The 17,516-nt window shown below is 45.5% G+C and overlaps 1 protein-coding gene across 9 annotated transcripts in view; it reads left to right on the top strand.

Annotated features, from left to right (window-relative positions):
• Positions 1 to 17,516, top strand: part of dnmt3ab (DNA (cytosine-5-)-methyltransferase 3 alpha b) — a 540,511-nt gene that overhangs the window by 425,034 nt on the left and 97,961 nt on the right. For 5 of the 9 annotated variants that reach the window (XM_059645666.1, XM_059645668.1, XM_059645669.1 and 2 more), the window contains one exon: positions 11,064 to 11,176. In XM_059645666.1, coding sequence (XP_059501649.1) covers positions 11,064 to 11,176 — 113 coding nt within the window. Of the gene's footprint in view, positions 1 to 9,782; positions 9,807 to 11,063; positions 11,177 to 17,516 lie in introns of all 9 variants that reach the window. The other 4 variants (XM_059645667.1, XM_059645671.1, XM_059645670.1 and 1 more) reach the window with 1 other exon arrangement.

The following is a 17,516-nucleotide window of genomic DNA, read 5'->3' as shown; positions in this document are numbered from 1 at the left end:
GATGCACCGCAGCATCTCACCAAGGCTGCTTTGACAACATGTGTCCTCGACAATCTCGGACAAGGGTGCATGGGATACAGGGGAACGCTACCAACCACAGTCTCCTTACCTGGCCCTATCTACATGTGACTCTAGACTCACAAGAATGTGGCTGCTGCTGTTATCACTCATTAGGTATGGGTAACAAATGCTGGCCTTACCAGCAACACACTCATCCTGTGAAAGCATAAAGAAATAGTACTGGCATAAAGAAACAAACAGTCCTCAGTCATACTCCAGCCTTGCTACAAATGTAAACCATCTTTAAGCCAGTGACTTAAGACCTGATTTCGTTGACAGTAGCTGAACTTTACAAACTCATTCTGATCTGGAAAATATTTTCCCCTCCTTACAATGCTCGAACTTCAGGCTGTTTTAATTTAAGATCACTGGAACTATGCGAGGGTTTCTGCTCCAGTTGTAATGCATGATCTAGGAGCATGTAACCACGACCGACGGAATCCCGCCCACGGCCGACGACCTCTTCGCTCCGCCCACAACCTCCACAGCCAGCAACCCCAGAGGAGACAGCCACACTCAGCCCTGCCACATCTTCACCATCCCCCCAGACCTCCCACTGACTGAGGACGAACGGTCAGTCCTTAGCAAGGGGCTCACCTTTGTCCCCCTACAACCACACATCAACGAATACCAGTCACGGTTGGACGTAGAGCAGTTTTTCTGCCGTCTTCGCCTCCATGCCTACTTCTTCCACCGGGAACCTAACCCTCCTTCCACTGACCCCTTCACCCGCTTCCAACACAAGTCCTCCTCCTGGACACCACCCCCAGGCCTCCTACCCTCCCTCGACCTCTTCATCTCCAACTGCCGTCGAGACATTAACCGCCTCAACCTCTCCACCCCTCTCACCCACTCCAACCTCTCCCCCGCAGAACGGGCAGCCCTCCGCTCCCTCCGCTCCAACCCCAAGCTCACTATCAAACCCGCAGACAAGGGTGGCGCAGTGGTAGTATGGCGCACTGACCTCTACATCGCCGAGGCCAGACGCCGACTCTCCGACACCACCTCCTACCGCCTCCTCGATCATGACCCCACACCCGAGCACCAAACCATCATCTCCAACACCATTCACGACCTCATCACCTCAGGGGACCTCCCACCCACAGCCTCCAACCTCATTGTTCCCCAACCCCGCACGGCCAGTTTCTATCTCCTTCCCAAAATCCACAAACCTGCCTGCCCTGGTCGACCCATCGTCTCAGCCTGCTCCTGCCCCACCGAACTCATCTCCACCTATCTGGACTCCATTTTCTCCCCTTTAGTCCAGGAACTCCCCACCTACGTCCGTGACACCACCCACGCCCTCCACCTCCTCCAGGACATCCAATTCCCTGGCCCCCAACACCTCATATTCACCATGGACGTCCAGTCCCTGTACACCTGCATTCCGCATGGAGATGGCCTCAAGGCCCTCCGCTTCTTCCTGTCCCGCAGGCCCGACCAGTCCCCCTCCACCGACACTCTCATCCGCCTAGCTGAACTCGTCCTCACACTCAACAACTTCTCTTTTGACTCCTCCCACTTCCTACAGACTAAGCGGGTGGCCATGGGCACCCGCATGGGCCCCAGCTATGCCTGCCTCTTTGTAGGTTACGTGGAACACTCCCTCTTCCGCACCTACACAGGCCCCAAACCCCACCTCTTCCTCCGGTACATTGATGACTGTATCGGCGCCGCCTCTTGCTCCCCAGAGGAGCTCGAACAGTTCATCCACTTCACCAACACCTTCCACCCCAACCTTCAGTTCACCTGGGCCATCTCCAGCACATCCCTCACCTTCCTGGACCTCTCAGTCTCCATCTCAGGCAACCAGCTTGTAACTGATGTCCATTTCAAGCCCACCGACTCCCACAGCTACCTAGAATACACCTCCTCCCACCCACCCTCCTGCAAAAATTCCATCCCCTATTCCCAATTCCTCCGCCTCCGCCGCATCTGCTCCCACGATAAGACATTCCACTCCCACACATCCCAGATGTCCAAGTTCTTTAAGGACCGCAACTTTCCCCCCACAGTGATCGAGAACGCCCTTGACCGCGTCTCCCGTATTTCCCGCAACACGTCCCTCACACCCCGCCCCCGCCACAACCGCCCCAAGAGGATCCCCCTCGTTCTCACACACCACCCTACCAACCTCCGGATACAACGCATCATCCTCCGACACTTCCGCCATTTACAATCCGACCCCACCACCCAAGACATTTTTCCATCCCCTCCCCTGTCTGCTTTCCGGAGAGACCACTCTCTCCGTGACTCCCTTGTTCGCTCCACACTGCCCTCCAACTCCACCACACCCGGCACCTTCCCCTGCAACCGCAGGAAATTCTACACTTGTCCCCACACCTCCTCCCTCACCCCTATCGCAGGCCCCAAGATGACATTCCACATTAAGCAGAGGTTCACCTGCACATCTGCCAATGTGGTATACTGCATCCACTGTACCCGGTGCGGCTTCCTCTACATTGGGGAAACCAAGCGGAGGCTTGGGGACCGCTTTGCAGAACACCTCCGCTCAGTTCGCAACAAACAACTGCACCTCCCAGTCGCAAACCATTTCCACTCCCCCTCCCATTCTCTAGATGACATGTCCATCATGGGCCTCCTGCAAAGCCACAATGATGCCACCCGAAGGTTGCAGGAACAGCAACTCATATTCCGCCTGGGAACCCTGCAGCCATATGGTATCAATGTGGACTTCACCAGTTTCAAAATCTCCCCTTCCCCTACTGCATCCCTAAACCAGCCTAGTTCGTCCCCTCCCCCCACTGCACCACACAACCAGCCCAGCTCTTCCCCCCCACCCATTGCATCCCAAAACCAGTCCAACCTGTCTCTGCCTCCCTAACCGGTTCTTCCTCTCACCCATCCCTTCCTCCCACACCAAGCCGCACCCCCAGCTACCTACTAACCTCATCCCACCTCCTTGACCTGTCCGTCTTCCCTGGACTGACCTATCCCCTCCCTACCTCCCCACCTATACTGTCTCCACCTATCTTCTTTACTCTCCATCTTCGGTCCGCCTCCCCCTCTCTCCCTATTTATTCCAGCTCCCTCTCCCCATCCCCCTCTCTGATGAAGGGTCTAGGCCCGAAACGTCAGCTTTTGTGCTCCTGAGATGCTGCTTGGCCTGCTGTGTTCATCCAGCCTCACATTTGATTATCTTGGAATTCTCCATCATCTGCAGTTCCCATTATCTCTTAACCCAGGTTTGCACTGGTTTTGTGAAATGTTTCTTTCCTATAGTTTCCACGCAGTATTCAAAGATGGTGGAGGAAGGAGAATGTGTCGAAATAAACCAGAGGTTTTGTGTTGATATGTCATTTCTGTGGATGTATGCGATTAATGTAGTGTAATGCGGATTCCAAGAAGTAGTTATCTGTCATGTTGAAATTGGAATTTCCCACATGTTGAAAATTAGAGGATCATCAAATGATTATAATAGAGAAGGAGGCCATTTGGCCTGCCCTGTCCGGATCGGTACTCTATAAGAAAAATTTGGCTCGTCCCACTTCACTATCTCGACCTGCACTTCATTTTTCAGATTCTGATCCATTTCCTTTTGAAAGCTGTAATTAAATCAACTTCAACTCTACTGTCATGCAGTGTGTTCCAAAATCTAACAATGCCGTCTTTGTGTTGATATCTTTCCTAATATTGCCTGAGTTTTTTTATCAATTACCCCAAATTGTTTCCTGTCGTTCTCAATGGGAACAAATTTACCCTATCTGTTCTATCCAGACCTCTCATGGCTTTGAACACTTTTGTAAAATTTGCTGTCAGTCTTGCCTTCTGGCAGACTGGTAGTCCAGTCCTGTGCCTCATTCTGCTCTCGGTTCAGCATTGGGGCCTTAACTGTTTACAGTCCATATCAGTGATCAAGATGAAGGAGCAGGATGTATGTATGCTGAATTTGCTGATGGCACAAAGATAGGAAACAGAGTAATTTGTGAAAACCTGAGAGTTTTGACTGGGAGAACAGAAAAACAAAACATTATTTAAATAGAAAGGTTGTAGGACTCAGAGCAGAATCTGGGTGCCCTTCTATATGAACCACAAGAGGTTAGCATGTCAGTACAACAAGTGATTAGGAAGCAAACTGAATGTTGTCTTTTATAGCAACAGGAATGAAATATAGCGAGTTTTGAGAAGATTTGTGGCTCAGGTTGAGGTTCTGGATGTGAGTTTGCTCACTGAGCTGGAAGGTTAGTTTTCAGATGTTTCGTCACCATTCTAGGTAACATCATCAGTGAGCCTCCGACGAAGCGCTGGTGTTATGTCCCGCTTTCTATTTATCTGTTTAGGTTTCCTTGGGTTGGTGATGCCATTTCCTGTGTTGGAGATGTCATTTCCTGCTCTTTTTCTCAGAGGATGGTAGATTGGCTCCAAATCAATGTGTTTGTTGATGGAGCTCTGGTTGGAATGACGAACAGTCAATGGGGAACTTCAAACCAGCATCTACAGGAAAACAACACATACGGACCAAATACTGAACTGCAGGAGCAACCATCCCAACACCCACAAACGAAGCTGTATTAGAACATTATTCCAACGAGCCACCACACACTGCAGCACAGAGGAACTACGCAGAGCAGAGGAAAATCACCTATACAGCGTATTCAAAAAGAATGGGTACCCTATGAACACAGTCCGCCGATTCCTCAGCAATAAACCCAAACAAACAGACAAAATGGGCTCAGAAACCATAACCACTCTCCCCTACTTCAAAGACATTTCCGAAATGCCTGCCAGACTACTCGGACCTCTTGGCATCAGGGTAGCCCACAAACCCACCAACACACTAAAACAGCAGCGAATGAACTTAAAAGATCCTATACAGACAACAAATAAAACGAACGTCATCTACAAAATACCTTGCAAGAACTGTGACAAACACTACATTGGACAAACAGGCAGGAAGCTAGCCACCAGGATACATGAACATCAACTAGCCACAAAACAACATGACCACTATCACTCGTATCCTTACATACAGATAAGGAAGGACACCACTTTGATTGGGACAACACATCCATCCTAGGACAAACCAAACAGAGATACGCACAAGAATTCCTAGAAGCATGGCATTCCAACCAGAACTCCGTCAACAAACACATTGATTTGGAGCCAATCTACCATCCCCTGAGAAAAAGAACAGGAAATGACATCACCAACGCAGGAAATGACATCACCAACCCAAGGAAACCTAAACAGATAAATAGAAAGCGGGACATAACACCAGCGCTTCACCGGATGCTGACTGATGATGTTACCTAGAACGGTGACGAAACATCTCAAAACTAACCTTCCAGCTCAGCGAGCAAACTCACATCCAGGAATGAAATATAAAAGTAAAGGTATTTTGCTACACCTGTACAAAGCATTGGTGAAACCACACCTAAAGTACTGTGTGTACAGTTTTGATTTCATTATTTAAGGAACAATATAGCTGCATTAGAAGCATGTACAGAACAGCCCAGTGGAAACAGACAAGAGACATATCGCTCTCTTAATTAACGATAACAAAGTGTGAAGGTGGATGAACACAGCAGGCCAAGCAGCACCTCAGGAGCACAAAAGCTGACGTTTCGGGCCTAGGGCTCTCTTAATTACTGGTTGTAGATATTTCTAATCAACCTGTTTAAACATGTTATGACACACCTCTGCAGAAGTTGGGACTTGAACATAGAATATAGAACATAGAACATAGAACAGTACAGCACAGAACAGGCCCTTCAGCCCACGATGTCGTGCCGACCATTGATCCTCATGTATGCACCTCAAATTTCTGTGACAATATGCACGTCTAGCAGTCTCTTAAATGTCCCCAAAGACCTTGCTTCCACAACTGCTGCTGGCAACGCATTTCATGCTCTCACAACTCTCTGTGTAAAGAAGCCGCCTCTGACATCCCCTCTATACTTACCTCCAACCAGCTTAAAACTATGACCCCTCATGTTAGCCATTTCTGCCCTGGGAAATAGTCTCTGGCTATCAACTCTATCTATGCCTCTCATTATCTTGTATACCTCAATTAGGTCCCCTCTCCTCCTCCTTTTCTCCAATGAAAAAAGTCCGAGCTCAGTCAACCTTTCTTCATAAGATAAGCCCTCCAGTCCAGGCAGCATCCTTGTAAACCCCCTCTGAACCCTCTCCAAAGCATCCACATCTTTCCTGTAATAGGGCGACCAGAACTGGACGCAGTATTCCAAGTGCGGTCTAACCAAAGTTTTGTAGCGCTGCAACAAGATCTCACGACTCTTAAACTCAATCCCCCTGTTAATGAAAGCCAAAACACCATATGCTTTCTTCACAACCCTGTCCACTTGGGTGGCCATTTTAAGGGGTCTATGTGTCTGCACACCAAGATCCCTCTGTTCCTCCACACTGCCAAGAATCCTATCCTTAATCCTGTACTCAGCTTTCAAATTCGACCTTCCAAAATGCATCACCTCACATTTATCCAGGTTGAACTCCATCTGCCACCTCTCAGCCCATCTCTGCATCCTGTCAATGTCCTGCTGCAGCCTACAACAGCCCTCTACACTGTCAACGACACCTCCAACCTTCGTGTCGTCTGCAAACTTGCTGACCCATCCTTCAATCCCCTCATCTAAGTCATTAATAAAAATTACAAACAGTAGAGGCCCAAGGACAGAGCCCTGTGGAACACCACTCACCACTGACTTGCAGGCAGAATATTTTCCTTCTACTACCACTCGCTGCCTTCTGTTGGCCAGCCAATTCTGTATCCAGACAGCTAAGTTCCCCTGTATCCCGTTCCTCCTGACCTTCTGAATGAGCCTACCATGGGGAACCTTATCAAATGCCTTGCTGAAGTCCATATACACCACATCCACAGCTCGACCCTCATCAACTTTTCTAGTCACATCCTCAAAGAACTCGATAAGGTTTGTGAGGCATGACCTGCCCCTCACAAAGCCGTGTTGACTGCATTTAATCAAGACATGCTCTTCCAGATGGTCATAAATCCTATCCCTCAGAATACTTTCTAACACCTTGCAGACGACAGACGTGAGACTTACTGGTCTGTAATTGCCGGGGATTTCCCTATTTCCTTTCTTGAAGAGAGGAATTACATTTGCCTCTCTTCAGTCCTCAGATACGACTCCAGTGGAGAGCGAAGATGCAAAGATCTTCGCGAGTGGCGCAGCAGTTGCATTTCTCGTTTCCCAAAGCAGCCGAGGACAAATCTGGTCCGGGCCTGGCGACTTGTCATTCTTAATGTTTGACAAAATTTTCAGCACATCAGCTTCTTCTATCTCTATCCATTCCAGCATGCACACCTGCTCTTCAAAGGTTTCATTCACTACAAAGTTCGTTTCTTTCATAAAGACAGAAGCAAAAAACTCATTTAGGGCTTCCCCTACCTCCTCAGACTCCACACACAAGTTCCCTATGCTATCCCTGATCGGCCCTACTCTTTCTTTGACCATTCTCTTATTCTTCACATGTGTAAAATGCCTTTGTGTTCTCCCTATTCCGTTCTGCCAAGCCTTTCTCATGCCCCCTCCTGGCTCTCCTCAGACCATTTTTGAGCTCCTTCCTCGCCTGCCTGTAATCCTCTAGAGCTGAGCTTGACCCGAGCTTCCTCCACCTTATGTAAGCTACCTTCTTCCTTTTCACAAGAAGCTCCACCGCTCTCGTCATCCAAGGTTCCTTTATCTTACCCCTTCTTGCCTGTCTCAGAGGGACATATTTATTCATCACTCGCAACGACTGTTCCTTAAACAGTCTCCACATGTCTATAGTTCCTTTACCATGGAACAATTGCTCCCAGTCCATGCTTCCTAACTCATGTCTAATCGCGTCTTAGTTTCCTCTTCCCCAATTAAATATCCTCCCATTTTGCCTAATCCTCTCCTTCTCCATAGCTATGTAGAATGTGAGGCAGTTATGGTCACTATCACCAAAATGCTCTCCCACCACAAGATCTGATACCTGCCCCGGCTCGTTTCCGAGCACCAAGTCTAGAACGGCCTCTCCCCTCGTCGGCCTGTCAACGTACTGAGTTAGGAAACCTTCCTGAACATACCTTACAAAAACAGCTCCATTCAAATCTTCTGCTCGAAGGAGGTTCCAATCAATATTAGGAAAGTTAAAGTCACCCATTACAACAACCCTACTACGTCCACACTTTTCCAGAATCTGCCGACCTATGCTTTCTTCAATCTCCCTGCTGCTACTGGGGGGCCTGTAGTAAGCCCCTAACGAGGTGACTGCTCCCTTGCTGTTCCTAATTTCCACCCATACTGACTCAGTAGGCAGATCTTCCTCGACAAAGGAAGCTTCTGTAGCTGTGATATCCTCTCTGATTAGTAGTGCTACACCCCCTCCTCTTTTTCCCCCCTCCCTATTCTTTTTAAATGTTCTAAACCCTGGAACATCCAGCAACCATTCCTGCCCCTGAGAAACCCATGTCTCTGTTATGGCCACAACATCATAGCACCAGGTACTGATCCATGCTCTAAGTTCATCACTTTTATTCCTGATACTCCTTGCATTAAAGCAAACACACTTTAACTGATCCTTGGTTCCTTCCCAGGAAAATCCTTCCCACTAGCTGGTCTACCTCTTGCTACTGCCTCACCTGCATCAACGCTCACCTCCGGGACACTACCACTGCACCACAAGAACCCTTACACACTGACATGTGTACACTTCATTATAATGTTATGCATGTGATGTTGAATTTGATGGATATACTTCACTGTGGAAACACAACAGAGGTTATTTTCCAGTATCATCAACAAATTGCAGATACGCATCCATCAGAGAGAGTTCTTTGAGGGTCCACAAAACAAATACTTGACTGAAGCAGATGCAATATGTCCAGACTAATAATTGTATGTGGAAGACTCCTACCACTTAGACACACATGATCATGTCATATCTGCTTTACTCAAATATGCATAATACAACAGATTCAGTTTGTCCAGGTGCAAAGCTGTTTTCTGTTCATCTTGTACAACCAAATGTAAGGCAGAGCTCATCCAAACATTTGGATTCTGCTAAATTTGGCTAATATTGAGTTAAAGAACTCTCACAGGTTGCAGCATTTTCTGAATGGAGAACAAGTGGAGGAAAAGTTGTTATTGAGAAAAACAAACCCTTTGAGGACTGTTAAATATACTGGATTTTTGTGAATAAAAGTAACAATTATTTGGATAAGAATGTGAATAAAGACCTGATGCATGCTTTCACACTCTATTAATTACTTTATAGTATTCAACAATACATTATCACCTTGTGTGAAATGTGATGGGCCCTATTTTCAATAGTTTGCATTTTAGTTTGCGCAATGGCTGCTTAGCTTGCAGAGATGTACTGCAGAACATTTGTGAAATTTTCCTTCCGAAAATTTTTGAGATGTTTTTAAAATTGCGCACTGTTACATCTTGCTGAACCAAGTTTTATTCCAGTGCCACCTTTTGCACTATCATGTGTCAATTACATTATTGGAGAAAATCAAAAAAGACACTTTTTAATCTTGACGAACCAGGAAAATCCTGAACGAAAATAAAAGGAAACAGAAGACAATGGCAGGCCCTGCAAAGATCACTAACATTTGGGAAGATGACTGCCTCAGAATGCAAAGTTATTTCTTGTGCATTGTTGTTTCCCAAGACATCTACACATGCCTTGTCATTTGTGAAACACATTCACATTTTTTTTATTTTAATGTATGTTTCTTGTTTCTGCAGGGCTTACGGCAAGTTAAAACTGGGGTAAGTCATTTTCCGCAAACGTGACAATTTGTGGCAGTTTATGAGATTCGAATATCGCATCCTCAGTGCGATAATCCTACGGGAATTGCCTCCAAAAATTGCAGAAGTTTTTTTGTGCAACTGCAATGCGCTGCGTCCCTGACAAAAGGGACATAAAAGTGAAATCTTTGCAAGCGCAACTTGCCCAAAACAAACACTCTGCGAATGACATTTCAAAGCAGCAAAACGTTTGAAAATAGGGCCCAATGTACACATTGTGAAAGCTGCAAGGCACGGCAGGTACTCAAAGGGTTAATGAGGGTTTTTTATTAGGTGAGGAGGACAGAAAATACTTTAAATAGAAAGTATTTTCCACTTCCCCACCGCAATGCATGCCACACAGCATTGGGCTTAAAATAAGGTGAATTAAAAACTAACAACTGGTTGTAAGTCTCTTCCATAGATTCTAGGAGATGATTACTTACTTGACACAGATGTGAAATGAAAAGTGTAAGTGGGAGGTACTCAGGTTGTGTGAGACTGTCCCCTCCATGTCTATATTTCACGTGCTTGTGTCAAATCACTGCCTCTGGAACAAACGAAATAGCGTTACCATTTCTGATTATTTTTCTGCAGTAGTTTCAAATCTGTCTTTGTACGTTACACACATATAAATGCATCCCTTTCCTTTTCCTCCACCACCATGGGCAGATCTCTTTAAGAGAATTGTGGTCTACTCTCAGCCCTCTCTTTTTTCCTCTCTCTAGGTCATCGCCCACCATTTTCTGACTGAAAGGACGGGTCGGTAATCTGTTTCAGGCCTCGACCAAAGTCAGTGTTTGAGTTGGCTTCTAGGAAGTGCCTGAGAGCACCACAGACTTACTTAACCTCTGATTCTCCCTCTCTTCCTGCTGGGAAGTACCTTGTCTCTACTTACCATCTCAAGATACCCCAGCAGGTTAGCAGGCCTGAACCCATATTCTGAAACTCTGTAATGTGGCATATTGATACCTCAAAGCCACCAGGCCACCCCAAAGAATGCTATTATTTAGTCAGACTTTTTTTTCTTTTAAAATGCAAGTGTGAATTGGTATTAAAGTTTAATGTGGTGGAAGAATCTAAGTGTGTGATTGAAGTCAAGCACAGAATGGCACAGACAATCTGGAAGTGAGCACCACTGCACTAGCTCACAATGATTATGAGGTGCACTGAAGGTTAAAGAAAGTACAATTGAATTGTTGGTCATGAAATTCCAAATCATGTTGTGGTTGTTTGCAGAATTGCTTCTTGGAGTGTGCATACCAATACGATGATGACGGTTACCAGTCCTACTGTACCATCTGCTGTGGGGGCAGGGAGGTACTCATGTGCGGAAACAATAATTGTTGCAGGTACGATCAACTCTGATTTCTACAACTAGGAAATGGAAAAGAAGAAATGCAGAATGCACAATCCACTTGTTGAATATTTGTGACACAATGCTCTTGTGATGAATGCACTTTCAAAGGTTGTGACAGACTAATTGAGAGCAAGCCATATCCTGCACAATCCTGGAATTAGTGATAATGGGAACTGCAGATGCTGGAGAATCCAAGATAATAAAACGTGAGGCTGGATGAACACAGCAGGCCCAGCAGCATCTCAGGAGCACAAATGCTGACGTTTCGGGCCTAGACCCTTCATCAGAGAGGGGGATGGGGTGAGGGTTCTGGAATAAATAGGGAGAGAGGGGGAGGCAGACCGAAGATGGAGAGAAAAGAAGATAGGTGGAGAGGAGAGTATAGGTGGGGAGGTAGGGAGGGGATAGGTCTGTCCAGGGAAGACAGACAGGTCAAGGAGGTGGGATGAGGTTAGTAGGTAGGAGATGGAGGTGCAGCTTGGGGTGGGAGGAAGGGATGGGTGAGAGGAAGAACAGGTTAGGGAGGCAGAGAGAGGTTGGACTGGTTTTGGGATGCAGTGGGTGGGGGGGAAGAGCTGGGCTGGTTGTGTGGTGCAGTGGGGGGAGGGGACGAACTGGGCTGGTTTTGGGATGCGGTGGGGGGAGGGGAGATTTTGAAGCTGGTGAAGTCCACATTGATACCATTGGGCTGCAGGGTTCCCAAGCGGAATATGAGTTGCTGTTCCTGCAACCTTCGGGTGGCATCTATTGTGGCATACATGTCCATCATGGGCCTCCTGCAGTGCCACAATGATGCCACCCGAAGGTTGCAGGAACAGCAACTCATATTCCGCTTGGGAACCCTGCAGCCCAATGGTATCAATGTGGACTTCACCAGCTTCAAAATCTCCCCTCCCCCCACCGCATCCCAAAACCAGCCCAGTTCGTCCCCTCCCCCCACTGCACCACACAACCAGCCCAGCTCTTCCCCTCCATCCACTGCATCCCAAAACCAGTCCAACCTGTCTCTGCCTCCCTAACCTGTTCTTCCTCTCACCCATCCCTTCCTCCCACCCCAAGCTGCACCTCCATCTCCTACCTACTAACCTCATCCCACCTCCTTGACCAGTCCATCTTCCCTGGACAGACCTATCCCCTCCCTACCTCCCCACCTATACTCTCCTCTCCACCTATCTTCTTTTCTCTCCATCTTCGGTCCGCCTCCCCCTCTCTCCCTATTTATTCCAGTTCCCTCTCCCCATTCCCCTCTCTGATGAAGGGTCTAGGCCCGAAACGTCAGCTTTTGTGCTCCTGAGATGCTGCTGGGCCTGCTGTGTTCATCCAGCCTCACATTTTATAATCCAGGCGTTAGCCTATTTTACAGTAAAATTGTACGTTAGATCTTGCATCTTTGCTTGATATGACTGTGGATATGTCACTTATTGCCAGACTATTACAGGCTTAAATCACCACATAATTTACCTACATATAAATCATATATGCAGATAAGTCAGAATGAGATAATTTGAGACTAAGGACAAATTTTATACATAAGCACTCAACTTAGGAAACATTTTCTTTGAGTAACTACGTAAGAAAATCTATTGTGTAAATTAATCTCAAATACTGAAGTAGCCTATTCTTGTGTAATGTCATTTTAAACTTCAAGATTCTCCACTATGATTATGCTATGATTAATCTGAGTATTCATTATGACATTGTCAGGTTGGACAATTTCAGTAAAACTACAGGTACAATCTGCAAATTTAAGATTTTCAGTTTATTAAGTGATAACATTACAGTATTTTTTGATGCACAATAAGGGTATCAACTCTCAGGGTTTAAATAATATTCCAATAACAACTTGCTGTCCTGAGATCAAGTTGGCAGTGCGTGGAGTCAGGGATTATCAGAAAGGAGATTAAAGAGTGCTGAAGAGAGAAGGTAAATCTGTAAAGTTTACGGATGGGCTCAGAACTGGTTTAAGTCTAGAAGTATCGTGTGTTATTGGGGTTAACAACAATATTTATCTAGCACCTTTAACAGAAGTTACATTCCAAGATGCTTCACAGGAGCAATGTATGACACTGAGCCACACAAAGAGATGTTAGGTCAGATGATTAAGAGCTTGGTCAAAGAGGAGCCTTAAGAGAGGAAAGTACTGTGGGTAGAAAGCTGTAGGGATGGAGATCCAGGGTTGGGACACAGGCAACTGAAAGCATGGACATTAATGTTGAATCAGTTTTATTTGAGAATGCAGCAGGGCTGAGAATTAGAGGAGCAAAATACCTTGGAGCGTTGTGGAGTTAGAGGAGATTATAGATGGAGAGCAGCAGACCAAGCGGAAATGGTCATTAAGGATACAACAGAACCTAGCAAACTTGTCTGGAAGGAGAACCCGAAAGAATATTATTTATTGCTTCCTTTGATGCGTCCTTAGATCCATTTTGTCCCTCTACTATTTGTCCATTCTCAGCTTGTTCCTTCTTTGATAGAGCTTTAAAAATTTCACAGCATGTTTTATCCTATGGCTTAGAAAGGGTGGACACTGGGAAGTTGTTTCCGTTAGATGGGGTGACTAGGACCCGTGGGCACAGCCTTAGAATTAGAGGGGTAAATTTAAAACGGAAATGAGGAGACATTTCTCCAGCCAGAGAGTGGTGGGCCTGTGGAATTCATTGCCACAGAGCTCAGTGGAGGCCGGGACGTTAAATGTCTTCAAGGCAGAGATTGATAAATTCTTGATCTCACAAGGAACCAAGGGCTACGGGGAGAGTGCAGGGAAGTGGAGTTGAAATGCCCATCAGCCATGATTTAAATGGTGGCGTGGACTCACTGGGCCGAATGGCCTTACTTCCTATGTCTTATGGCCTTATCTTACTGAGTGGTTAAATGAGAAATTGCTTGATATACATTTCCAGAACATTTTGCATTTATGTGCAACATGGCCAGCAACCTCAGTTTGTTATACCCACCCTCCACCACACCCCCCTCCGCCGTCTCAACCATCACTTGCTTGATTCCTTTCTTAGCTATCCAACCATAGAGACTGTATCTGAAACAATGGCTTCTATTTTTGACCCTGTACCACCACCTTTGAAGTCCCAAGCATCCAGCTGTGCCTTCTACCTTTTCTTACATGTACTTTTGGTTGGTGATGTTATCTGTAAAGTTTTTGATCTTTCATACATGTACCATTCAGATCACAGAAGTACCAGTCAATGAGCATCTCCAACAAGAGAGAATCTAACATCTTTCCTTGACATTTGGTAGTGTTGCTGAATCCCCACTATCAACATCAAGGAGATTACCATTGACTAAAAACTGAATTGAACTAGCCATACAAATACTGTGTATGCAAGGACAGATCAGAGTCTGGGAATTTTGTGTCAAATGACCTACCACCATACTGTCAAAGCCCATCCACCATCTACAAGACACGAGTCAGGAGAAGGGGAGAATATTTTGTACTTTCCTGGATTGATGCAGCTCTAACAATGAAACCATCTGGGGCAAAGCAAGCTGTTTGATTGATAGTTGTTCTATCAACTTAAAACATTCACTCCTCCATCACAAGTGTACATTGGTGACAGTGTGTCTCAATCACAAGATTCACTGCAGTAATCACCAAGACTCCTCTGATATTACCTTTCATATCTAAAACCTCTAAAATTGAGAAGGACAAGTAGATGCATGTGGATACACCACTTGTGAATTCCCCTTCCTAGTAACACATTGCAATTACTTGAAACTAGATCATCATTCCTTCACGATTGTTGGTTCAAAATCTTGGAGCTCCCTTCACAACTGTCTTGTTGTATACCTGCAACTTGCCACCATCTTCTCAAAGATAATTAGGGAAGGGTAACAAGTATTAGTCTTTCCAACAATGCTCATGGTACTGGATCCAATAAGGCTCATGTTGCAGGAAAGAGTAAAAAGTCATATACCACCCAGCCAAATCTTGCTTTCATTTCTTTTGACCTTTGGCCAGATGAATGATAATTGCCGATGTGATCTGACTGAGAGCAATGTCTTCTCAGGGGGGTGGCCTCTTTGCTGATGGTATTAACTGTTTCCAGAGCTTTAATGCCTGTGATGTGGTCCAGCCAGTAGGTTGTGAAGATGCTACAAAGGCAACACAGATGAAAACCTTCTAAAAGATGTACATAACTACAGTCAGAACCCATGGATACACCTTGGAAAACTGCTGTTGTACATTACAGATCTGATGGTGGACTAGAAGAGCAAGCCAGAAACAAAAGTTGTCAGATGAGTTTTCCCTGTATATTTATTTGAGCCCGATGCTGTCTGAAGTTGAAAAGACCTCCGTCGATTCAGAAGGATAAATTAATACCCTCCTTAAGGTTTTCTGTTGCCTGCAGCAGCATCAAGCCAAAGAATATGATAAGTAAGGGCGGAACCAGCTCTCATCCCGGCTTCACATCGCTGAAGATTTGGAAGGAATTCGAGAGGTTGCAAAACATCCTTGAATTATCTGTACTGATCTTCATTAAACTACGTGGCTGAGGCATTCAAATTTTTTGAGGAGTTTACAAAGGCATCTCTGCTCACAGTGTCTGGTGCTTTGTTGTATTCTACAAAAGTGAAGAACCGATCTTTGTTTTCTTCAATGTTTTTCTTAGAGTTGTTGGAGGACAAATGCCATGTCTGTAGTACCTTTTGTATGTCCAGAAACTGCTTTGGTTCATAGGAGGATTCCTCCACAGTGCTAAGCACAACCGTGTCCCTTTATTCTTGTCAGGACCTTCCACAGAATCGAAAGCAGGGTGATCCCGCAGTAATTGAAGCGTTTTGACTTTTCTCCCTTCTTTTTGTACGTTATGGTGTTAATGACATCGTGAAGCTCCTGTCCAATTCCTGTTAGACCATGAAAAACTCAGACTGTAGTAGATGGAGTATGGCTACCATTTTTTAAGACATTAGGTGAAATTTCGTCTAATCTGGGAACTTTATTAAATTTAAACTACAATAGTGCGATGGGAGCCCATTTTCACGATGTCTAAGCCTGAGTCCCTTGATTGCTCATTACCAGCATTCTAAACCCCCACACCTTGTTCAATTTATTTTGCACCTTTAACATAATATCTATATCTCTGTTGGGCAGCACGGTGGCTCAGTGATTAGCACTGCAGCCTCACAGCGCCAGGGACCCGGGTTCGATTCCACCCTCAGGTAACTGTCTGTGTGGAGTTTGCACATTCTCCCCGTGTCTGCGTGGGTTTGGTCTGGGTGCTCCGGTTTCCTCCCACATTCCAAAGATGTGCAGGCCAGGTGGATTGGCCATGCTAAATTTCCCATAATGTTCGGGGTGTGTAGGTTATAGGGGGGATGGGTCTGGGATGATCCATGGCTCGGTGTGGATTTGTTGGGCCGAAGGGCCTGTTTCCACAAAGTACGGAATCTAATCATAATTCATATCCGTAGGGAACTTCAAGTGTGTTATAATCCAGCACTAAACCACAGGGTGATACTTAGTAAGGTGTTCAAAAGCTTGGTCAAAGAGGTCACTGTGAACAAGAACAGAAATTTCTGAAGAAAGTCAGCACATTTGGCAGCTTATGTAGCAAGATGAGAGAAGGTCACCAGAACTAAAACATTACCTCTGTTTCTCTCCACAGAGCCACCAGACCTGCTAAATTTCTATTTGTTTCAGATTCAAGCATCCGCAGTTTGTTGTTTTATTGGGGGTAATTTTATGTTTTCTAAAGAGCTTCTCCAAAGAAGAAAGAGGCAGAGAGGTTTAGGAAGGGAATTTCAGAGTTTTGGATTTTGACAGCTGAAGGAACAATAAAAATCAGAATGCTTAAGGGACCAGAATTATGTGAGTACAGTTATCTTGAAATGTTACATGGGGTGAGAAAACTACAAAGGTGTGGATGGATGAGGAACTTGTAACCAAGAGCAAGAATTTTAAAATCAGGGCAGTGCTTGGCCATAAGTCTGTGTATGTCAGTAAATTCACAGATTATTGGTGAACAGGACATTGTGAGAGTAAGGACCCTGGCACCTGAGTCTTGGCTGACTTCAAACTTACATAGGATAGAATATAGGAGTAGAGTCAAATTTGAACTGAAATCATGAAATCTAAAGGTAACAAAATCATGAGTGATTATTTCAGCTGGGTGATCAAAATAACTTGTACAATGTTACAAAGATTTAAGTAGCGCTCCTAGTGATGCTGCAGGTATTTGGTCAGACGTTCATCTCTGAGTCAAATACAGTGCCAGGAACAAGACAGAAATTTGCACCATGCAACTTAAACACTAGCAGTACAACCTTGCAAACTAAACTTAAGTTTTTATTTCTGTACAGAGTTTTTGTTAAAACAC

Source organism: Stegostoma tigrinum, chromosome 4, assembly GCF_030684315.1.
Source record: "Stegostoma tigrinum isolate sSteTig4 chromosome 4, sSteTig4.hap1, whole genome shotgun sequence".
In the NCBI taxonomy this organism is placed as follows: Eukaryota; Metazoa; Chordata; class Chondrichthyes; order Orectolobiformes; family Stegostomatidae; genus Stegostoma; species Stegostoma tigrinum.
This window is presented reverse-complemented; position numbering and strand designations above follow the sequence as displayed.